Source organism: Phocoena sinus, chromosome 11 (genome assembly GCF_008692025.1).
Source record: "Phocoena sinus isolate mPhoSin1 chromosome 11, mPhoSin1.pri, whole genome shotgun sequence".
Lineage (NCBI taxonomy): Eukaryota > Metazoa > Chordata > Mammalia > Artiodactyla > Phocoenidae > Phocoena > Phocoena sinus.
Window position 1 is genome coordinate 6,847,812 of NC_045773.1, and position 24,317 is coordinate 6,872,128.

Consider the following 24,317-nt stretch of genomic DNA (forward strand, 5'->3'; position numbering starts at 1 on the left):
TTTCGCTGCATCAGGAGGCGCATATGATTAGGGAAGGGTAGGATACAACCTCTGCAGAAACACACAGGGGTTAGTGGTTGGTGAAGAATTTTTAAGGAGCCTCGTGGAACCAAGGAAACTGTTTCCTTTCAAGAGAAACTACAGACAGTAAGTGAATTGTCCTAGTAACTCTGCTCACCTCTCGGAACCAGTTGAGAGTAAGAAATATAAGTGAACATATGAATGAACGCTCTTTAACAGACATGGACTCCAGTCTCTCTCCAGGCTCCAGGTCAGTGAGGAATATAGGACAGTCTGAAAGAGAAGGACAAACATTTCTAATCCCCTTTAGTTCAAGTCAACAGAACATGGATGCTGCCCCTAGAGCTAGCTCTCCTTCTACTTACTTTCCCCTTTAACTAGTATTTGAAGGTCAAGCTTTGATTAGTCTCAAAAATACTTCCATATCATGCAGCAGTCAATAAATATAATCTAAAAGTCTCTATGAAGTTAAAAAATTCCTTCCCCCCCCACACATGTACCAGTCTGCCCCTTCCCTAAGTTTACCAAAGAAAGGTTACAAAGAAGAAAGGATCTGATAACTTCATCCTATACCTAATAAACCATCAATCTCCTCCAAGTTTCCATTATGTTGTCTGTCCACACAAAGTCTCAGTAACCGGAAGTAGGGAGCCAGGCACAATGGAGAAACCAATCTGGGAAGGAAAAATCCATTTTTAGACCACGGTTTATAGACACATTAGTCCATGTTTATAGGGAACCCAACCTTATAATTAAGGAGGTTTGCCCAAAATAAATGTCTACTTCTTTTTTTTTTTTTTTTTTTTGTGGTACGTGGGCCTCTCACTGTTGTGGCCTCTCCCGTTGTGGAGCACAGGCTCCGGACGTGCAGGCTCAGCGGCCATGGCCCACGGGCCCAGCCGCTCCGCGGCATGTGGGATCCTCCCGGACCGGGGCACGAACCCGTGTCCCCTGCACTGGCAGGCAGACTCTCAACCACTGCGCCACCAGGGAAGCCCTAAATGTCTACTTTTAAGAACATGTAACAAGGAATGTAATGGATGCTCACCAAATAAATAATGAACTGAATTGGAGGAAGACAGAGGTAAGTAGACTGAATGTCCATGTGTTAGGAGGAAGCGGAGATAAGACGGAAGGAGGGTGTTAAGAGTGGCAGGGATAGACAAACATGTTCATGGGTGGGAAAAAGGAACAGAAACAAAAGCAGCCTCACAGAATATCTGTTGGCTGTCATGACTCAATGCAAATCCCAAACCCAGGGTCTGGGAGAAAACAAGGAGTCTGCCCCATTCTTAGGAGCCCATCCATATACCACCTGTCTTGGGAGAAATCCTTTTCAATCAAGTTCTCAAGAGACTGCGTGAACTGCGGCATTCCCCATGAACATTCAAAATACCAACAGAGGTTTTAGAGAAGAAAAAGTGTACTGACTTTTGGTCTGATTCCTGCGAAGTCAGTCTACCCCCATCTTTCACAAAGTCCCGAGAGAACAACAGTGGCAGGAGGTTGATGGCAATCCCATCACAACTTTCATAGTCTTCTAGTCCGTAGAGAGCTTTCACAGGAAATGGATAGTCACTGTGGAGAGAACCCAGAATCTGATACCGCAATTCAAGGGTATGGCAAGTCTATGGGAGAAACCACTAGAACAAACGAATCTCCTCTGTTATGAGGAGAAGTGAGAAAGAGGAGAAAGAACAAGTGGGGAATCTTTTAGCAATCCTGGAGCTGGGGGTGCTGGGGTACTGGGGTTGGGAGGAGGGAAGTTGTGGGAGTGGGCTAGACTTGGCTGAGGTCAAGACATTCTGAGGTTTGCACCAGCAATTGACATAACTGACATAATTTCTTGACCAGTACAACCATGTCAGTGGGTAAACGGTACTTACCCTTCTGGAACAACACAGATGTCCACCACAAAGGCATCCTGGAAATCATTAAAGATGGTCTGCCCAGCCCATTCCTTTAGGAAACAAACAAACACAAAAGGCTGGGTAGACCAGGGTATATGTGCTATAAAGCCCTAAATAAACTATTAACCTTTCTAAAGCTTCAGTTTCCTCATTTCTGAAAAGAAAATAACAACAATACATACCTCATCATCCTGATGTGGAATAGACATAATACATGAAAAATGTTTAACACAGTTCTTGGCACAGAACAGATGGTGGCTTTCAACAACATCATTAACCACATGTTCATCATCCTCATCCCTTATTTTTATTATGTGAAGGAGGCCTCAGAGGAGAGGCCTGGGGCCGAGTGAGTCAGAACAGCCTTCCCAATTAGAATATGGGAGAGCTCACAGGAAGATCTTTTTATTTTTGCAGCACAACAGAGAGAAGGGTTTGAAGAATGTATAGTAAAGCAGCCCTCATGCTTCATTGCTTTAAGAAAAGATACTTGGACATACCAGCACTTGTGGAGCCAGCTTTCTGCCTTGGATCAGGTTGGCAAATTCATCATAATAAAGTGCAGAGGCCTGAGGAGACTGCTCACTGCAGGAATGAACCAACTGTAGCAAGGAGGTTACCTGGAGCAGTCGAAGAGAAAGAACGGTCCAGCCCTTGGGATGCCAGTGCTTCCTAATTAAACACCATTCACCCCATTCAGTAGTAAGTTTTTCCCTTTCCGATTTCACTGGCAAAGCTCTTATCACCACCTCTCACCTGAGGTTTTTCCTAAGCCTCCTGACCAATCCATCTCTTTTGAATCTCATCTCTTTTCCAATCCATCATACACATGAAACTGATTAATTTCTCTAAAGCGAAGCTTGAATTATGCCATTTCTATGCTAAGAAACCCTTACGGACTACCCCTGTGTAAAAATTAAATCCAAATGTCTTGATTCACATTCAGAGCTCTCTGTTTTCTATCTCCAAACTAGCTTTATCTCCAACTCTCCAATTACACACTTACTTGTCCCTATGCCCCAGTCAATCTGCTACTCTCAAACATGACCCACCTTTTTTGATCTCTAGGAATTTACAATTTAATTAGGAAGATTAGACAGATACAGAACTAAAATACAACCCAAGCCAGTGGATTCTAAAGGACAAAAGAGTGGTACAAATTACAAAAGCTATGAGTTCAGGAAAACATATTTTGAAAAAAAAAGCCTTCTTTCTGGCAAGGTGACAGTGACCAGAAGCAATTCCTCAGTTACTCATAAACATATCCAACTACATGACAAGAACTTACCTGTGTACACTGTTCACTGCTGAGGTCTCCTCTCCCTGGGGTCAAACTGGAAGATCTACTTCTAAAAACATTATTTTAGACCCATTTTTGTAATATTTTGTAACAACTGGCAATAAATTTAAGAAATGTGCCTTCCTTGGGATTGGGGTGGAGATAAAAGTGCACGAAAGCACAGACAAGGTTGTTTGTTTTTAAAATATTTATTTATTTAGCTGCACTGGGTCTTTGATGCAGCATGCGGGATCTGGTTCCCTGACCAGGGATGGAACCCAGGCCCCCTACATTGGGAGCATGGAGTCTTAACCACTGGACCACCAAGCAAGTCCCCAAGTATTTATTTAGACCATACAAAATGTGGATTAGAGCAAACAATGGTTATCTTAGATTTTTTTAAGGATACATTAAATTAGTAAAAATCATAGGGGCAAGCACTCGGCATTGTTCTATTTAATGCTCTCAACAACTCTATGAAGTAAATACTATTAATATCTTTATCTCACTAAATACTATTAATATCTTTATCTCACAGATGTGAGAATACAAAGGTACAGAGAGGTAAAGTAACTTACCCAAGATCATTCAACTAATAAATAACGGAACCAGTATTTCAGCCCAGGCAAGCAGTATGGCTCCAGAGAATGAACTTTTAACCAGTATACTATGCAGCCTCTACGGATTACTAATGATGACTCTAAGGATGTTTCCTGAGGTGCCAGAAATTCATGACAAATCATTTCCAAGAAGCACGAACTAAATTCCAATCTCATTTTGCAATGGTAACAACTTACCAAGCCCCAAGCTTCTTTTAGGTGTTACAATTGTGGCATCAAAGTGCAAAGGGGGAAAAAGCCACAGGAAGACTTTATTTATATCAAACATGGTCTTCCAGACAGGAATAACACAGCAGTGGAGAAACCTGTATTGTCTAGTGCCCAGGACTGGAGCAGATGCAGAAGAACGCATCCCAGGGAGATCAGGGTTTCCCTTTTTTAGAAACACTTCTAGAACTTAGTTTCTTAGCAATCCCTAGTTTTAAACCATCAGAATGTAATGACTGTTATCGCAATTCTGTAAAAATTATATGTAGTATATACGGTCAAGATTAGAAGAAACATAGGGGACTTCCCTGGTGGTCCAGTGATCAAGAATCTGCCTTCCAATGCAGGGGACGGGGTTCGATTCCTGGTTGGGGAACTAGGATCCCAAATGCCACAGGGCAACTAAGTCCGTGTGCTCTAGAGCCCATGCGCCACAACCAGACAGCCCACATGCTGCAACTACTGAGCACGCACACTCTGGAGCCTGTGCACCACAACTAGAGAGAGGCCCACGCGCCACAACGAAGAGTTCACACACCGCAATGAAAGATCCCACGCGCTGCAACGAAAGATCCCACATGCTGCAACATGGAAAAGTGGCAACAAACATTTGCTCACTTCTCTTATTATGGTTTTAATGTCTTCTGTTACAATGATGTCTACACAATGTAACAATTTATTTTGTAAGACAGCAACTTGATTAATTGACCATAAGCCACAGAAATCAGAATTTCCATGCATACCTGTCCGCCGCTATGATGCCAGCCATAGTGACAGCACCAATAATACCAGTGAGCTTGTACTTGAACACGGTGCTAGAGAGCTGTTTTCGTATCACCAGGTGCATGTCATCCTACAAGGAAACAATGATAAAGATGAAGATGTTGGAATGGTACAGCAAAAGAGCCTACAAATATTAGAGCCAAAAACCCTAGAATAGCAAGGGTTCTATCATTTACTAACTGTGTGGTCTTTGGTGAGTCATTTCACCTTTCTGAGTCTCAATTTTTTTCATCTATAAAATGGGAAAGGTTTTTCAAGGATCAGAGACAAATTACGAAAAATTCCAAGAACAGGGCCCAACATATGGTAGACATTCAATAATAACAGCTATTATTGTTACCGTTGTGATAGTTGCTTGATATAGATAATGTAAATTATCATAATGTTGTTGGCTGATCAGGCAGAAGTAATCAAACAGAAAAAAGTACTTAGGAATAAATTTAACCAAGGAGGCAAAAAACTTATACATTAAAAACTGCATAACAGGGCTTCCCTGGTGGCGCAGTGGTTGAGAGTCCGCCTGCCGATGCAGGGGACACAAGTTCGTGCCCCGGTCCGGGAAGATCCCACATGCCGCAGAGCGGCTGGGCCCGTGAGCCGTGGCCGCTGAGGCTGCACGTCCGTAGCCTGTGCTCCGCAACGGCAGAGGCCACAACAGTGAGAGGCCCGCATACCGCAAAAAAAATGACAACTGCATAACATTGCTTAAAGAAATTAAAGAAGACCTAAATAAATGGAAAGATATCCCATGTTCATGGAATGGAAGACTGAACATTGTTAAGATGATAATATGCTCATTCAATGTAATCCTTATTAAAATACCAACGGCATTTTTTACAGAAATAGAAAAACCCATACTAAAATTCATATGGAATTTCAAGAGACCCCAAATAGCCAAAACTATCTCGAGGGACTTCCCTGGTGGTGCAGTGGTTAAGAATCCACCTGCCAGTGCAGGGGACATGGGTTTGATCCCTGGCCTGGGAAGATCCCACATGCCGTGGAGCAACTAAGCCCATGCACCACAACTAATGAGCCTGCGCTCCAGAGCCTGCAAGCCACAACTACTGAAGCCCACACACCTAGAGCCACAGTAAGAGAAGCCACCGCAATGAGAAGTCCGCACACCACAACGAAGAGTAGCCCCCGCTCGCTGCAACTAGAGAAAGCTCTCACGCAGCAACAAAGACCCAATGCAGCCAAGAAATAAATATAAAAACTAGAATTTAAAAAAACCCACAATGTTGAAAAAGAACAAATTTGGAGGGCTCACACTTCCCAATTTCAAAAGTACTACAAAGTTACAGTAATCAAAAGTGTGCTACCAGCATAAGGACACACATTTAGGCCAACAGATAGAATAGATCCTAGAAATAAACCCTCACACATACGGCCAATTGATTGTCCACAAAGGTGCCCAGACCACTCAATGGAAAAAGAGTCTTTTCAACAAAAGGTACTAGAAAAAACTGGATGCCCACACACACAAAAACGAAGTTGAGGGACTTCCCTGGTGGACCGGTGGGTAAGACTCTGCGTTCCCAATGCAGGGGGCCCAGGTTCGATCCCTGGTCGGGGAACTGGATCCCATATGCATGCCGCAACTAGTAGTTCGTATGCCGAAACTAAGAGTCCTCATGCTGCAACTGAGAAGTCCTCATGCTGCAACTAAGAAGTCCACATGCCACAACTAAGGATCCCGCACGCCGTGATGAGGATCCTGTGTGCCGCAACTAAGACCCGGCACAACCAAAATAAATAAATAAATAAAATAAAAACTAGCTTGTTTAAAAGAAAATGAAGTTGAACCCTTATCTTACACCATATTTAAAAATTAACTCAAAGTGAATCAATGATTTAAATTTAAGAGCTAAAACTAAAACTCTGAGAAGAAATCATAGGGGAGATTTTTCATGACTTCAAATTTGGCAATTTTTTTAAAGTATGACACCAAAAGTACCAGTAACAAAAGAAAAAAAATAAGATTGGTTGGACTTCATCAAAACTACGTCAAAGAACACTATCAAGATTAAAAGACAATCCACAGAACGGGAGGAAAAAATCTGCAAATCATATATCTGATTAGGGATTAATATCCAGAGTATATAAAGAACTCCTATACGTCAACAACAACAAAAAATATTCCATTTAAAAAGTGAGAGGGCTTCCCTGGTGGTGCAGTGGTTGAGAGTCCGCCTGCCGATGCAGGGGACACGGGTTTGTGCCCCGGTCCGGGAGGATCCCACATGCTGCGGAGCGGCTGGGCCCGTGGGCCATGGCCGCTGGGCCTGCGTGTCCGGAGCCTGTGCTCCGCAACGGGAGAGGCCACAGCAGTGAGAGGCCCGCGTACCGCAAAAAAAAAAAAAAAAAAAAAAAGTGAGGAAAAAAAAAAGAAGTGAGTAAAGGACTTGAATAGACTTTTTCCAAAGAAGATATACAAGGACCAATAAGCACACAACAAGATGCTCAACATCATTAGTCATCGGGGAAATGGAAATCAAAACCACAATGAGATACCACTTTTCAAACGGTAGGATATTTAAACATAAAAAATAGAAAATAAGTGTTGGTGAGGATGTGGAAAAATTGGAACCCTCTACTGTTCATGGGAATGTAAAATGGTGCACCCACTGTGGAAAACAGTTTAGTGGTTCCTCAAAATGTTAAACACAGAATCATTACATGACTCAGAAATTCCACTTCTAGGTATGTACCCAAGAAAAGTGAAAACAGGGACTCAAAGAGATACCTGTACATCAATGTTCATAGCAGCATTATTCAAAATAGCCAAAAGAGGGGGCTTCCCTGGTGGCGCAGTGGTTGAGAGTCCGCCTGCCGATGCAGGGGACACAGGTTCGTGCCCCGGTCCGGGAAGATCCCACATGCCACGAAGCGGCTGGGCCCGTGAGCCATGGCTGCTGAGCCGGCACATCCGGAGCCTGTGCTCCGCAACGGGAGAGGCTACAACAGTGAGAGGCCCACGTACCGAAAAAAAAAAAAAAAAAAAAAAAAAAAAAATAGCCAAAAGATGGAAAAAAAGCCAATATCCATCAATGGGTGAATGGATAAACTACTTGCAGTCTATACATACAATGGAACACTATCAGCCATAAAACGGAATAAAGTCCTGAGATATCCTACAACGTGGAGGAACCGTGAACACATTATGCTAAGTGAAAAAAGCCAGACACAAAAGAATAAATATTGTACGACTCTATTTAAATGAAGTACCTAGATGATGCAAATTCATAGAAGTATATTAGAGGTTACCAGGGTGTAGAGAAAGGGAATGGGGAGTTATTGCTTAATGGGGACAGAGTTTCTGTTCGGGATGATGAAAAAGTTCTGGAGATGGATAATGCTGGTGGTTGCACAACACTGTCAATGTACTTAATGTCACTGAGTTGTACACTTAACATTGGTTAAAATAGTAAAACTTATCTTACGTATATTTTACCACAATTAAAAAATAAAATAGGGCTTCCCTGGTGGCACAGTGGTTAAGAAACCACCTGCCAAGGCAGGGGACACAGGTTTGAGCCCTGGTCCAGGAAGATCCCACATGCCGTGGAGCAACTAAGCCCGTGCACCACAACTACTAAGCCCATGTGCCACAACTACTGAAGCCCGTGCGCCTAGAGCCCGTGCTCCACAACAAGAGAAGCCACTGCCCTGAGAAGCCCGTGCACTGCAACGAAGAGTAGCCCCCCCGCTTGCCACAACTAGAGAAAGCCTGCACGCAGCAACGAAGACCCAACGCAGCCATAAATAAATAAATTAATTAAAATAAAATAAAATAGTGATGTAGTTCTATTATTACTGACATGAAGAAATCGTCAAACTGTACTGCTAAATGAAACAAGCAAGACACAGAACAAGAGGGTAAGGTGTGGAATATAGGTATACAAGTAAATACAAATCTGTTAATTCTCAGAACATCTCAGAAAGCCGTAAGCTAATAACAGCGATTGCCTTTAGAGAACCAGATGCCTAGAGGACTGAGAGCGAGGAGACATATTTCACTACCTTTCTATACCTCCTGAATTTTCTACCATGCGTGTATATTACCCAGCCAATTAATTTTAGTTAAAAAAAAGTGTTGGTTGTTCAAAGTCACAGGCCAGTATGGATTACTGCCACAAGGTGGCACTAAAGATATAAAAGAGCTATGAGTTATGATTCCAACCTAATCTTTAGTTCTTTTGCCTGGCTTTTTCAGTGAATGATGCCCACAAATGAGAGCAGGCCCAGATGGAGTTCACATTAGATGGAGATGTTCCTTAGGGAACAAGGGAATTCCCTGTGTCCCCGTGGCACTCAGTACAGTACCTGAGTGGCTTTTCTTACTCAGTTTCATAATTAGCTGATTACAGACTCATTTTCACCCTAACAGACTAAGGTCCTTGAGGGCAGGAGGTCTAATATATACCTATCATCTCAGTGCTTGGCACACAGTAGACACCTAATGTTTGTAGTAAGAAAAGAATAAACAAATGCTAGGACTACAGCTATGTACTCTATTTCTACCACTACACAGGCTGCAGTAATTTTGTTCAGCAAATTTCAATTGAAGAGGTTTAAAAGATTCTTTCTCAACACACTGCCTCTTACCTGGATGTGACTGCTGGCTTCATGCTGTTTGCTAAATGCCAGTGTGCTGAGAATATAGAATAGTTTTCGTATTTGCTGGGGTGACATATTATCCAGATAGTCTAGTATGCCCTGGGACAAAAAAATGCCAATGATGAGATTAGCAAGTAACATTTTTTTCCTTTAAATAAAAAAATTAAAATCCTCATAAGAGGCACACACAGATAGCCAAGTATCTGTTCCACAAAAGCTCCAGTTCTCTAAAACTATGCTCAGAGCCCAAAGGGTTGATGTTCTGCTTAGTCAGGCTAACATACCTCCTCCTAGTTGCCCTTTTCTTTCTTTTTTTTTTGCAGTACGCAGGCCTCTCACTGTTGTGGCCTCTCCCGTTGTGCAGCACAGGCTCCGGACGTGCAGGCTCAGCGGCCATGGCTCACGGACCCAGCCGCTCAGCGGCATGTGGGATCTTCCCAGCCCGGGGCACGAACCCGTGTCCCCTGCATCGGCAGGTGGACTCTCAACCACTGCACCACCAGGGAAGCCCCTCCCCCTATTCTTTTTCTCCACACTTCCCTTTTTCTTAGTGAAAACAATATTCTGCCAAAAGTTATGTCTCTGACCTTATTTCTCAGCTTCTACTCCATGAATTACTTATTCATCCTCTACAGATAAGGAAAGAGTCACAGGGGAACTACTTACTTTTTGACCTTGGGCAAAGCCTCAGTTTTCTCATCTGTAAAATGGGGATAACAGGGCCTACATAGTTATCTTTCAAAGCCCAGACTTGATTATGTCAAACCGTCATTATAAACCTGTAACAAGGGACTTCCCTGGTGGGGCAGTGGTTAAGAATTCGCCTGCCAATGCAGGGGACACGGGTTCGATCCCTGGTCTGGGAAGATCCCACATGCCACAGAGCAACTAAGCCTGTGCGCCACAGCTACTGAGCCTGCGCTCTAGAGCCCACGAGCCACAACGACTGAAGCCCGCACGCCTAGAGCCCGTGCTCCACAACAAGAGAAGCCACCACAATGAGAAGCCTACACACAGCAATGAAGAGTAGAGAAAGCCCACGTGCAGCAACGAAGACCCAACGCACTAAAAATTAATAAATGAATTAAAAAAAAACAAAAAACTTGTAACAAGCTCCCTCTTGTCCATAAAATACAGTTGCAACTCTTTAGCATAGTATTTAAGATCCTTCATAATCTGGCCCTGTCCTATGTCCTCATCTCCCACCAGCGCTCACCTTATCCTATCCGCCAACCATGCTAATCTACCTGTCATCCCTCAGGCACACCATGGACGTGGGTGGTGCCAATTTGCTTCTGTTCAAACTGTTCTCTGCCTAGATGTACTTCCCTTACTTTTTCTTGTCAAATCTCTATCCTTCAAGAATCACTCCAATGTTATTTCTTCTTTAAAGACTTCTCCAGTTAATTATTCCTGCTCTGGTATATCTACAGCACGTTATTAGAGAATTCATCATGTATTTATAGTGACTTACTTATATGTCTTACTTTCTATCATCAAAGGCAAAGACTAACTTTTATATCCACAGCACCCAGAAGAGAGCCTGGCACACGGTTAGGTAAAAACAAGTATTCACTGAATGAATTAATACAAAGATAGATGAGTTATTTTTTCTATTATTTGCCACATCACCCTCACCTCCATTATCACCTGCTTCTACCAATTACAGTGCTCAATATCTAGAGTACAAAATAAACTGCTGTTAACTAACACAGATATCAGGTACCTCTCAAATATATGCAAGAAAAAAAATTATTCAGTATGTCAATGGTAGGACTAGATACCTTCACAAAGACAGCATTCAGCCTCATAGCAGACGGGTTTAGAACTACCAAATCTAGGAGGACATCCAATGCAGTATCAACTTCAGCTTCGTTCCCACTGCAGATATGGGTCACCAGGGCACCAATCACTTCCTATACAGAGAAGAGTCAACAGGACAGTGTGAAGCTAAAATATGGTATGGTCATCTAAAGAGGTTCATGCCAGAGGCCATTCCAATCTCAACTTGGTTAAAATCCCAACCCACCCAATCCCATCATCTAATTCTATTAACTAGTTTTCATTAATGTTAGATTCAGGAGGTTTAGGATTATGTCACTCTAACAACACTACCATCCAGTCTTCACTTATTTCCCATAATTTACCAGTGAGCACTGTCTAAACCCTCCTGATTTTGCTCCCTGGCGTAGTCTTTTTCTTTTTCTCATATGGGTTAAATATTACCCATTAAGTTGTGGTTGTACTTAATCTATTGAAATTTACTGAAAAGGTAGCACTCAAGGAGCTAAAGGTTTTTACAAGTTAGACTTGTATGTTTCAAGTAAACATGGGTAATGATGTTGTCTCTACGACATTAAGATGATTCCCCCCAAAAGTTTTAGATGTCATTCTCCCTTTCCTTTATACTGCTGCTCCACTGAGTCACATGGTTTTCTCAAGTGCAGTAGCTATCTCATGCCAGCTGAGTCTATAGTTCTGTTTTAAATTTAAAAAATTTTGTCTTCATTTTTAAAAGTTCCATTCAAATGTGCTTTAATGTTGTTAATAAAGGTACAGCATACATAAACAATACAAAATAAGACACTTTGTTTTCATAATCACTTTCCATAAGTACAGCCCTCCCTGTCTAGATATGTGCTACTAAATTTGGTGCCCCGTGTTCCTGGGAACAGGGTTAGGCCCTCAGGCATTTCTCCTTCATTTCTTTTCCACCACACTTTTTTCTAGAGAACAACTCCAGGATCAATTGGCAGTTGATTATTTAGAGCTAAGTTTAAAACTGCCATTACTGTACTCTGAAAATTGCACGATAACCCCCAGCCCTCTAAGCCAATGTTTGTTTGAAGTTGACTGGAGCTGGACCTTATTTTAGACTCAGAGAATTTTAAAGCTCAAAACACAGAGTTAGATCCTCAAGTCCATCTCATTTTGAGACTAGGACTAGAATTAAGTTTTCCCAACTCCCAGTTCAGAGTTCTTTCTCCTTCAATGTCTTCCAAACAAGAAGAAATAAAAACATCAGATCACATGCAAGTCACCTGGAATTGCATTTCTTTCCTTTTCCCTGTTCCCTCCTTCCCAAAATAAACATTTCAACATACCTGCTGGCAGTAAGTGTCAAAAAAGTTAAATGCATATTTGTATAGGAGACTGCCAAACAAAATTATGCTCTGGTCTAGGGAGTGCAACAAACTCTGCGCCAGTGACAAAATGGATGGACAAATATCCTTAAGAACCTTGAGGAGGGAAGAGTAGAGAGAAATGAAGCTGTGGGAGAAACTTAGTTATCATAGCATCTAGAGCTGCTATTGCTAACCCTATTAAGATGTCAGAGTTCTCCCCAATTCTCATTTTAACTTAAGGAACTTTAATCTTTGTTTTACTCAGAATAATCCTTCACCATTCTGAGTTTCTCTCAGGATCAGTGAGATTCAACGTACGGGTAAGAATTGACCTGTAAGCTCAAGGAAGTGAAACCACAAGCCTAATAGCTGGTAATCTGCTCCTATCTGCCCAGTTTGGAACTAGAATCCATATCTTCTAAATCCCAATTTCCTCACTTAATCATACTGCCTCCCTGGGGATATAGCAGGTCTCCTCTGCCTTGGTTATGATTTGAAATCAGTCTATAAGGTTCAATGCTAATTAAACTGATTTCTTTTAAAGAACATCAAGAGGAGAACTGATCATGTCCTACCAAGAAGGTAGTAGGTGGACATTAATGGAACCAGAATAAATAATGAGTTGTTAAGTCCAGTTTCTTTACTGGTATCATCACAATTAAAAAAAAATCTTAAATTAAGCACTGAAATGGGTATAATGCTTTACTGAGGAAAATGCAATAAAAATTATATATGGTTTCTGCCCTATGCCAAATTGTAGCCCAAAACATGTATCATAGCAGAAATAAGCACAGAAAGAACTGTAAGATAAAATAATACGAATTTTAAATCCATTCCTAAATATAAAGTCTATTTATGTATGTATGTATGTATGTATGTATGGCTGCATTGGGTCTTTGTTGCTGTGCACAGGCTTTCTCTAGTTGCAGCGAGCGGAGGCTACTCTTTGTTGTGGTGTGCAGGCTTCTCATTGTGGTGGCTTCTCTTGCTGTGGAGCTCGGGCTTTAGGCGCGAGGGCTTCAGTAGCTGTGGCTTGCTGGTTCTAGAGCACAGGCTCCATAGTTGTGGCGCACGGGCTTAGTTGCTCCGTGGCATGTGGGATCTTCCCGGACCAGGGCTCGAACCTGTGTCCCCTGCATTGGCAAGTGGATCCTTAACCACTGTGCCACCAGGGAAGCCCATAAATATAAAGTCTTAAGACACAGCTACATATTCTCCTTAGTTCCTAAGTCAGGTCCTAAACCTCTGGTTCACCCAGTTTTCTAAGAAGCTATATATACTATTAATATCCTGAATATTCACCTGGAAAACACCATTCCTAGATTATAAAATTCCAATTCAAATGGTTTATATTTCAACAGGAATGATCATCTCAGGGTCATAGTGTTGAATGGCTAAATAGTGATGGTTCAATAGATACAAAATTACATCTCTATTAGCATTCCTCTGATCCTGTTATACTCAGGGGTTTCTAGAAACTACTTAAAAAAGGATACAGAAGGCAAGTTTATCAAAGTTGCAGATCATAGACAGCTAGACAATTAAAATGATTAACATAAAATTAAGATTCAAAAGTCTCAATGGGCTTGAACAATGGGCTGAAACTAAGATGATGTTTTATAAGGGAGCTGTAAAGTTTTCTATTCTAGGTTAAAAATAAAGTTATATAAATATGTCATTAGAAGACCTGAATTGCAATATTTCCTATAAAAAAAGAATTCGGGGTTTGAGTCTAGTAAGTTCAACATAAACCAGTTTTGTGACTTTTTTGCTAAAAAGATGAAAACCGATCTTAGTTTGATTTGATTAACATTATAATGTCTCAATCAAGGTAAGAAATAATCCTACTATGTTTTGAAATATACTGAGCTCCCTGACAAACATCTACACCCAGCAAAGCTGGTGGTGTCATCATTCCCACACCGGGTAGGAAAGGTTAAAACGACCTCTCTAAAATTTTAAGAGTGATGCTGTCTGATTATCTGACACTTACCAAGTAATGAATATAGAATGTACTCTGTAGCAGCTGTTCTTGAAAGCAGCCTGATCGAATCTTATTTCTTAGTACCCTCTCAATGCACTTCTTTGTCTGAGTGTTGGTGCTATAGATGATGAAAAGCATTGCCAGGTCAAGAATCTGTTGTCAATAAATATGCAACAACACGAAAACAGTTTAATAAATCAGTACATTTACTACAACAAAACAGCAGCTCTCAACTTTTTCCCATTAAAAAAAAGAATACTCATTTGCTCAACATACTCTCATGGGAGTACCTATGTTTTCATAAAACCCAGAAATATTTTTCAGAGCAATAAAGTGCCACAACTATTAATCACTGGTACCTTTTAAAAAAATATTGGAATACAAGCAAAAGTAGTAGTATTACAGAAATAACTTTGAATAGCTTCACATTTATTATTGAAAAAAAGATTAAGTCACTTGCCAACTTCACTATAAATTTTCATTATTATTAGGAAAATTACTTTGTGAAAAGTTGGAGAGTCTGTAAATGTCTGTCAATATGAAAAAGGTTATAAAAATTATGATGGTCATTTTCAGCACATTATATGGCCATTAAAAATGAGATAGGGGACTTTCCTGGTGGCGCAGTGGTTAAGAATCAGCCTGCCAATGCAGGGGACACGGGTTTGAGCCCTGGTCTGGGAAGATCCCACATGCTGCAGAGCAACTAAGCCCGTGCACCACAACTACTGAAGCCCTCACGCCTAGAACCTATGCTCCGCAACAAGAGAAGCCACCGCGATGAGAAGCCCATGCACCACAACAAAGACCCATCGCAGGCAAAAATAAATAAATAAATTTATTTATTTATCTATTTATTTATTTTTAAAAAAGAGAGAGAGAGAGAGAGATAGGCTAGAGACCTCCCTGGTGGTCCAGCAGTTAAGACTCCATGCTTCCAATGCAGGGGGCGCGGGTTTGACCCCTGGTAAGGAAACAGATCTTACATGCCGTGTGGTGTGCCCCCCAAAAATATTTTTTTTAATTAAACAATAAAAAAAAATTTTTAAAAATGAAATAGGATATATTTTTTGACAGACATTCACGACATATTGTGAAGCAAAAGAAAGCAACCTACAATAATCATAGTAATTCTATTTTTGTAAAAACAATACACAAGTACAAATACGTATAAGAGTGAGTGTGCCTGCACTTGCACACACATACAACTTGTATATGAATAGGAAAAAATCTGGAAGAATGATTATCCATGAAGAGTGGCACAGAGAGTGGGGGTAAACTTTATTTTACACATATTTAGATTACTTGTGGGGTTTTTTTTCTCCCCAATTAGCTTGTATTACCTATGTTTAAAAAAAAAAAAAGAGGGACTTCCCTGGCTGTCCAGTGGTTAAGAATATGCCGTCCAATGCAGGGGATGCAGGTTCGATCTGTGGTCGGGGAGCTAAGATCCCATATGCCACAGGGCAACTAAGCCCGCAGCATTGCTGTCAAGTACTGAGCCCAGTGTGCTCTAGAGCCCATGTGCCACAACTACTGACCCTGCACACCACAACTAGAGACCCCAAGGGCTGCAACTACTGAGCCTGTGTGCTAAAACTAGAGAGAAGACCGCACAACGCAACAAAAGATCCCGCATGCCGCAACTAAGACCTGACATAGCCAAATAAATAAAGAGTTACAGCTGCCAAGTAACAGAAAAATATTTTTTAAAAAAGAGAGATGGGCTTCCCTGGTGGCGCAGTGGTTGAGAGTCCGCCTGCCATGCCCCGGTCTGGGAAGATCCCACATGCCCGTGAGCCACGGCCGCTGAGCCTGCGCGTCCAGAGCCTGTGCTCCGCAACAGGAGAGGCCACAACAGTGAGAGGCCCGCGTACCGCAAAAAAAAAAAAAAGAGAGAGAGAGAGAGAGAGACAGAGAGACAGAGAAGTTAAAAAGTCAAGCAAGACAAAAAAGAAAAACACAAATTACTTGGAACTCACACAACTCAAAAGGAAAAAACCAAACAATCCAATTAAAAGATGGACAGGGAATCTGAATAGAAATTTTTCCGAAGAAGACATACAGATAGCCAACCTCCATGGAATGATGCTCAACATCATTAATCATCAGGGAAATGCAAATCAAAACCACAATGAGATATCACTTCGCACCTGTTAGAACAGCTATCATCAAAAGGACAAAAAATAACATATGTTGGCAAGGATGGAGAGAAGAGGGAACCCTTGTGCACTGTTGGTGGAAATGTAAATTGATGCAACCACTATGGAAAATGGTATGGTGGTTCCTCAAAAAAATAAAAATAGAACTACTATAGATCCAGCAATTCCACTTCTGGCTACGTATCTGAAGAAAACAAAAAACACTAAATCGCAAAGATATCTGCACCCCATGTTCATTAGAACATTATTTACAATAGCCAAGACATGGAAAAAACCCAAGTGTCCATTGATGGAATGGATAAAGAAAATGTGATATAAACACACACACTCTCTCTAGAATATTATTCAACCATAAAAAAGAACGAATCTTGCTATTGGCAACATGTATGAACACTGAAGACATTATGCTAAGCGAAATAAGTCAGACAGAGAAAGACAAATAGTGTATGATTTCAATTATATGTGGAATCTAAAAAATAAAACAAAAATGAACTCACAAATACAGAGAACAGATTGGTGGTTGCCAGAGGTAGGGGTAGGGAGTTGGTAAAGGGGGCCAAAAGGTACAAATTTCAGTTATAAAATAAATAAGTCATGGGGATGTAATGTACAGCATGGTGAATATAGTTAATAATACTGTATTGCACATTTGAAAGTTACTAAGCGAGTAGACCTTAAAAGTTCTCATCACAAATAAAGAAAATGGTAGCTATGTATGGTGATGGACGTTAACAACGTATTGTGGTGATCATTTGCAATATATACAAGTAACAGATCATTACATTGTACACCTGAAACTAATACAAAATGTCAATTATATCTCAATTAATGAGAAAAGATATTTTAATAAATGTTAGATGTTCTAATTAATAAAAGCAAAAACAATAAGTTACTTGAGACATCCCTTCACTGAAGGCCCAACTCAGACACCAAAATTCTGACGGATTATAGCAGAACACAATACAGTTATTAAAAATGACAATAAAAGGACTGCCCTGGCAGTCCAGTGGTTAAGACTCCATGCTCCCAGTCCGGGGGCATGGGTTCAATCCCCAGTTGGGGAAGATCCTGCATGTGGCATGGCACGGCCGAAAAAAAAAAAAAAGACAATAAATATAATGCAGAAGCATGCAAAATGTTTATGACACAATGTGAAGAGAAAAAAAATCAGAATACAAAATTATATTTATACAATGATCAGAGATCTGTAAAAACAGCTATGCAGGAGGTCAAGGGTTATGCAATAATAAAACCGTTGTCTTAGATATTCTGATTCCCTACCCACCCTCAACCTGGCAACCACAAAAAATTATTGAGTTTTTCATTGTTTTATTCAGTATCACAGCAGCTTTTAAAATAGGCATCCAACAACTGGATAATCCAACTAACAAAACTCTACAAAACAAGAGATTCCAACTAAAGAAAATCCTTAAAGGGAACCAATCAGTACACAAGAAATTCAATCATCTGTCTTCTTGACTGAAGAAAGTATCTCCAGATTTAAGACAGATTCAGTACCACTGCCCTGAGAGTAGATGGAATATTTGATTCAGTTCTGTCAGGTAAAGGAAAGTGAAACATGAAATGCCACTATCTTGACAATTCCATGTGGTGGGAGGAAGGGCAATCAGACCGACAGAGGGGCCTGAATACCTAACTCATGACCCAGGCGACTCTAGTCCTCACCTCCTCATGGGAGGGGGACTCAGCTTCTTTGACTGCAACTCATTATGCCTGCTTGGATTGTTACTATTTCCCCTTATGGATATTTTATTTCATTTCATTGCCAGAATAAAGACCATCTGGCAAGTCACCCCTTCAGATCATCTTCCTCAGGCAGCTAATGTTTATTAGAGCAGCTACAAAAGTCACAGAAGGGATGACTGGAAGGAGCCAGAGAAAACAGCAGGAAGGAAAGCCAGCCAATATCACTAATTTTACATCTGTAATACTTAAAGTTCATAGTACATGAACATTACCTTGTGTTCCGACACTGAGGTGGTGTTTTCAATTGCCTGCAAAAACAAGGGTTACAAAAATATTACAACACATAAGAACATTTTTCGCCTTATTCAGCATGCTCTGTTCTCTTATCTGAGAACCAATCTGCCCATCTGGCAACCATCATCTATTATTTCTACTCGACTGACTTTTAAGACTTTTATTTCAACCTACCTTTACTTACATATCTGTCACTGATTGCCACCCATTTCTTCCTCAACGTTTAAAGATCTCACTCACCTTAATCCAGGCTTCCGAAATGATTTTCTCATATCTAACAGCTGACTTTATTACATCAAAGAGAAGAATAACACAGTCTTGACCGCTGTTTTCTTGATTTCCTGAAGAACTGCAAGTAGCAGAGGGAAAAAAAAATCATTCTTCCACTTACCACAGAGGAACCTGTAAGATCTGGGTTCCTGCTTACTAGCCACGTGCCTTAAAACAAGTCACAACTTCATGTGTACACTGGCTAGTAAAACTGTACTGCAGTCTATCTGGAATTGATCTGCAGAGCAAAGGGAGTACGTACACACACACACACACACACACACACACACACACACTTATACACAGAATTATGATTTGAAAAACTGTATAGTAGTACACAATTGTAATACTACTACCACTATTTGTAGTTGTTAAGTATTAAGATCTTCTGTCCGGGATTCAGAATAAACATCAGAAAACTTTCCTTGCCTATGTGAGAAAAACAGTGATAACTTTCCATGAGTTTATACCTTGTTTGTCCTTTATTTTTCACCTTGCTTTGAGAAGCCTGCAACAACGATGGCAAAATACAATGCTGCAGATCCAATTTCTCCCGAAGCTCAGAAATTACCTACGGCAAATAAATATTAGCTATGTGTTCTGCTCATTCATAGCAGATAGGCACAATCTATTCTTTCAATAGAAAAACCATAACATTTTCCTGAAAGACTGAGGAAGAAGAATTACTAAATTAAATGTACTGTCAGGACTTCCCTAGTGATCCAGTGGTTGAGAATCCACCTTCCATTGCAGGGGACACAGGTTTCATCTCTGGTCGGGGAAGTAAGATCCCATATGTCACAGGGCAGCTAAGCCTGTGCGCCGCAACTACTGAGCCCACACACCCTGGAGCCTGTGCATCACAACCACAGAGAAGCCCACGTGCCCCAAGAGAAGAGCCCACGTGCCACAACGAAAGATCCTATGTGCTGCAACTAAGACCTGACACAGACAAAAATATATAAAGTGTTTTACTTATTTAATTAAATGTATTGTTAAACAAGGCATTTTGAAAAAGGCAGCTGATCAAAATAGCTAATGTTGAGTATAGTATGCCATGCTCTTTACTTTTTTTATTATTTTAAAAAATATTTATGGGCTTCCCTGGTGGCGCAGTGGTTGAGAGTCTGCCGGCTGATGCAGGGGACACGGGTTCGTGCCCCGGTCCGGGAGGATTTCACATGCCGCAGAGCGGCTGGGCCCGTGAGCCATGGCCGCTGAGCCTGTACGTCTAGAGCCTGTGCTCCGCAACGGGAGAGGCCACAACAGTGAGAGGCCTGCGTACCACAAAAAAAAAAAAAAAAAAAAAAATTATTTATTATTTTTGTTTGCATCAGGTCTTAGTTGTGGTATGCAGGATCTTTTGTTGCAGCATGTGGGATCTTTCGTTGTGGCATGCGGGCTTCTCTCTAGCTGTGGTGCTCGGGCTCCAGAGTGCATGGGCTCTGTAGTTGTGGCACTTGGGCTCTGTAGTTGTGGCACATGGGCTTTCTAGTTGTGGTGCGTGGGCTCAGCAGTTGTGGCACATGGGCTTAGCTGCCCTGTGGCACATGGGATCTTAGTTCCCCAACAGGGATTGAACCCGTGTCCCCTGCATTGGAAGGTGTATTCATAACCACTGGACCACCAGGGAAGTCCCTGTCATGCTCTTTAAAATTTCAGAATTCCTTCAGGCATTACACTGAAATAGCAAATATAACCTGTAGTAGCTTATATAGAACAAGTCTGGCTAGTAGCTCCATTCTCTCCCCTGCTGGATTAATCAGCATTATCAATTAGTTTCGGGACAGAGACGAGCAATTTGAACCGATTAATTTAAATAATTTATCTTGATGTATCTTCCTCAAGGTTAGTCTTTTTTTGACTTCTGAGTTTCACAAGGGCACCACTGCTATCCCCTGTACTCTCTAGGATCTAGCTGCCTACAGTGCTGGGAAACAGTAGGGTACCTCAAGTGCATCCGTGGCTGTTATGGAATGAAGAATGAACTTGATGATCATAGGTAAATCGTCCAACATGACAGATGACAGCTTACCCATCACTAACTGGCGGACCTAAACATAAAAAGCACAAAAACCTTACATATTTTCATGTTAATGCCTCAATCTAGTACTGACTCGTTAGGTAAAATTAGAAAAATTATTTCTCTCACTCAGTTTTCTCACTTGTAATTTTGGAAGAAAAACGTCTCATTTTATTTTTTTTTCCAAATTACAAGCTTTCAATTTTTAACGCTACAGCTTCTTCAAAAACAGACAGGTGATAAACATGAAAGTCTTCTTCTCTTAATTTTGGAGTCTGAATTTTCCATTGGCTAGAGGAAGGCATAAAAAGTTGTTATTCTTATGGAAGCAGTTTGTAACTATACAGGCAATACAGAAGATTTCCACTAAAACATACTGATTAAAAATGAGCAGTTAATCTATCATAGTATGGCATATGAAATTCACTGAAAAGAAAAAAGAGAGCAAATGTCATTCAGCATTGTTTCAAAATGAAATTTTCATTATATACGACTGGTCCAAGGCAATGACTAATTGACACTGGTTCTGGGAAGCGAGCAAGCTGGCACTCTTTCTGGAGAGCAGAGTCCTCCCTACCTTAGTCAGGAGCTTCGGCTCAAGTCGGAGGCTAGAGAGGACATCCAGGATTGGGACAGTGAGCAGAGTATTCTCTGTTAGAAGGTCACTGTGAATAGGAGAAAGAGAGAAGTTGTGCAAATTTTAACAGAGCTGGGCAAATAATGACGGGAAAATCACTCAAGGTATAGGAAGAGAGGATATACTTAGTTCCAATTAAATTCTATTTATAGTATGTTTCATTAACATTCTCTTGATTTTAAAAAAATGCTCATTTTGAAAAATTCAAACGATAAACAAAGCAGAAACAAGAAGCCCTACCTTATCATCCCCACTACTCAGAGGAAACCACTACTGAGTTTAGTACATATCCTTCCTGAGAAAAGGAAAAAGAAAACCTACAACAATTACAATGAAGTGTGATAAACATGATAGACGTAAGTAGTAGGGTTCTACAGTAGCACACAGTAGAGAAGGACACTGATGGATCCTAAGAAAAGGTTATACAAAAGGACAAGCAGGCAAAGTGGGGTATACAGTGCTATACACAGAAGGAGCATCCTGCCCAAAAGCACAAAAGCAAGAAATCACTGGACATTTTTGGAGACAGCTTTACAGACAACTATAGAAAAGGAGGTATAACAAATTGGAAGTTTTTAACTACTTCTAGGATAAATACATGGTTGCATTAAAACAGAAATAAAATTATGTAGTGATATTGTTCTCCTCTTCTTCATTATTGCCCTATCAATTAGTATTTTTCACGTAAACGTTAGTAAGCAATGGATGTCTGCAATAGATCTGACACAGCAATGTGCATTAGAATGAATCATTTAGGGACCAAAGAAGTTGATGTTTAATAAGCTCCACAAACTATGTGGATGTGCAGTCAAGATGGAGGACACCCTTGGATAGAGAAAATGTTAACAAAACAAAGGAATAATGTTTATGTCTCTGCAGACCAAATTTATACACCTAATCCTAAGCCAGACTTCATATTCATGACAGATACACAGGTCTACTCAAATATATACTCATTATTAGAAAAGAAAGAAAGTATACGGATCTACTCAAATATACACTCATTAGGGCTTCCCTGGTGGCACAGTGGTTAAGAATCCGCCTGCCATTGCAGGGGACACGGGTTCGAGCCCTGGTCTGGGAAGATCCCACATGCCATGGAGCAACTAAGCCCGTACGCCACAACTACTGAGCCTGCGCTCTAGAGCCCGCAAGCCACAACTACTGAGCCCGCGTGCCACTACTACTAAAGCCCGCACACCTAGAGTCTGTACTCTGCAGGAAGAGAAGCCACCACAATGAGAAGCCCACGCACTGCAATGAAGACGCAACACAGCCAAAAATAAATAAATAAATAAAATTTAAAAACCAGGGACTTCCCTGGTGGCGCAGTTGTTAAGAATCCACCTGCCAATGCAGAGGACACGGGTTTGATCACTGGTCCAGGAAGATCCCACGTCGCGGAGCCATTAAGCCCACATGCTGCAACTACTGAGCCCACGCACCACAACTACTGAAACCTGTGCACTCTAGGGCCCACGTGCCACAACTACTGAGCCTGTGTGCTGCAACTACTGAAGCCTGCGTGCCTAGAGCCTGTGCTCAGCAACAAGTGAAGCCACCGCAATGAGAAGCCCGTGCACCGCAACGAAGAGTAGCCCCCACTCGCCGCAACTAGAGAAAGCCCATGCGCAGCAACAAAAACACAACGCAGCCAAAAAAAACACTCATTATTAGAAAAGCAAGTCAAATTCCATACCCTAGAAAGATGGGTATCATCCTCTTTTATAAAAAAAAGAAACGCATTATTACTACTCTTTTTATACTGCAGTGATAAGGCTCCCAAAGTGAAGTCTTGCTCAAGATGCCAACGAGGTGCTTACCCACCTGAGTTCTTTCCCCACATCAGCATGCTGGGAATCCCCTAGGATCTCAGGTAGGCTGGTGACAAAGTCATGCTGCAGGTACACTGGAGCAATACTGATTAGCTGCATGATCTTGGTGGTGAGATCCTGCAGTGGAGGAGACTATTAGAATTGTAACATTACCCAGAATAGAGAAAGACCTCCTACTCATGAAATGTAGAGCTGGAATTATTTTGTGTACAATACGACAACTACACACACACTCAAGCTCAAAGCCTAAAATCAGAGGTAAGTGACCCAGAGATTTTCACACATGAGATGGTACATAGAAAAAAAATAGGCTAGGTGTCATATTATTTAATACTTTTTTTTCTTTCTTTTTTTAAAAATTTTTTGGCTGCACCGAGCAGCTTGTGAGATATTAGTTCCCCGACCAGGGATTGAACCTGGGCCCCTGGCAGGGAGAGTGCAGAGTCTTAACCACTGGACTACCAGGGAAGTCCAACAATTGGGGGCTCTTTTGCTTTTTTTTTTCCCGTTTCTACTGTCTTCATTTCACTTAATCTTCACAACTGTATTCCCATTTTTAAAATGTAGGGGCTATGTGTTGCTCAAAGATACACAATTAATAAGTGGAAGACCCAAAATTCCAGCCCAGATGAGATTCCAAAACTCATGTTCTTCCAAATAAAGATTTAGCCTTTGAATGTCTGACAAAAATTAGTAGAATGATTTAAGAACTCTGAAAAGAAATGGGCCTTAAGCAACAGGCTCAAAACAGATTCAACTTTACCAAGGTGTTTAATAACAAGTAACATAAACCCAAAGAAATCTTCCTCAATATGTAATTAAAGTAACACATTTGCA

General features: G+C 41.1%; 1 protein-coding gene across 12 annotated transcripts in view; it reads right to left on the reverse strand.

Annotated features, from left to right (window-relative positions):
* FANCD2 (FA complementation group D2) overlaps positions 1-24,317 on the reverse strand; it is a 60,330-nt gene that overhangs the window by 22,470 nt on the left and 13,543 nt on the right. For 4 of the 12 annotated variants that reach the window (XM_032647989.1, XM_032647987.1, XM_032647988.1 and 1 more), the window contains 17 exons: positions 23,473-23,597; positions 21,586-21,673; positions 20,935-21,039; positions 19,456-19,556; positions 18,956-19,064; positions 18,694-18,729; positions 14,562-14,705; positions 12,548-12,682; positions 11,228-11,359; positions 9,432-9,542; positions 4,781-4,890; positions 3,220-3,280; positions 2,432-2,551; positions 1,908-1,981; positions 1,453-1,599; positions 595-695; positions 179-294 (listed from right to left, as the gene is read on the reverse strand). In XM_032647989.1, coding sequence (XP_032503880.1) covers positions 179-294; positions 595-695; positions 1,453-1,599; positions 1,908-1,981; positions 2,432-2,551; positions 3,220-3,280; positions 4,781-4,890; positions 9,432-9,542; positions 11,228-11,359; positions 12,548-12,682; positions 14,562-14,705; positions 18,694-18,729; positions 18,956-19,064; positions 19,456-19,556; positions 20,935-21,039; positions 21,586-21,673; positions 23,473-23,597 — 1,815 coding nt within the window. Of the gene's footprint in view, positions 1-178; positions 295-594; positions 696-1,452; positions 1,600-1,907; positions 1,982-2,426; positions 2,552-3,219; positions 3,281-4,780; positions 4,891-9,431; positions 9,543-11,227; positions 11,360-12,547; positions 12,714-14,561; positions 14,706-18,693; positions 18,730-18,955; positions 19,065-19,455; positions 19,557-20,934; positions 21,040-21,150; positions 21,235-21,585; positions 21,674-23,472; positions 23,598-24,317 lie in introns of those variants that run through there. The other 8 variants (XM_032647990.1, XM_032647993.1, XM_032647992.1 and 5 more) reach the window with 8 other exon arrangements.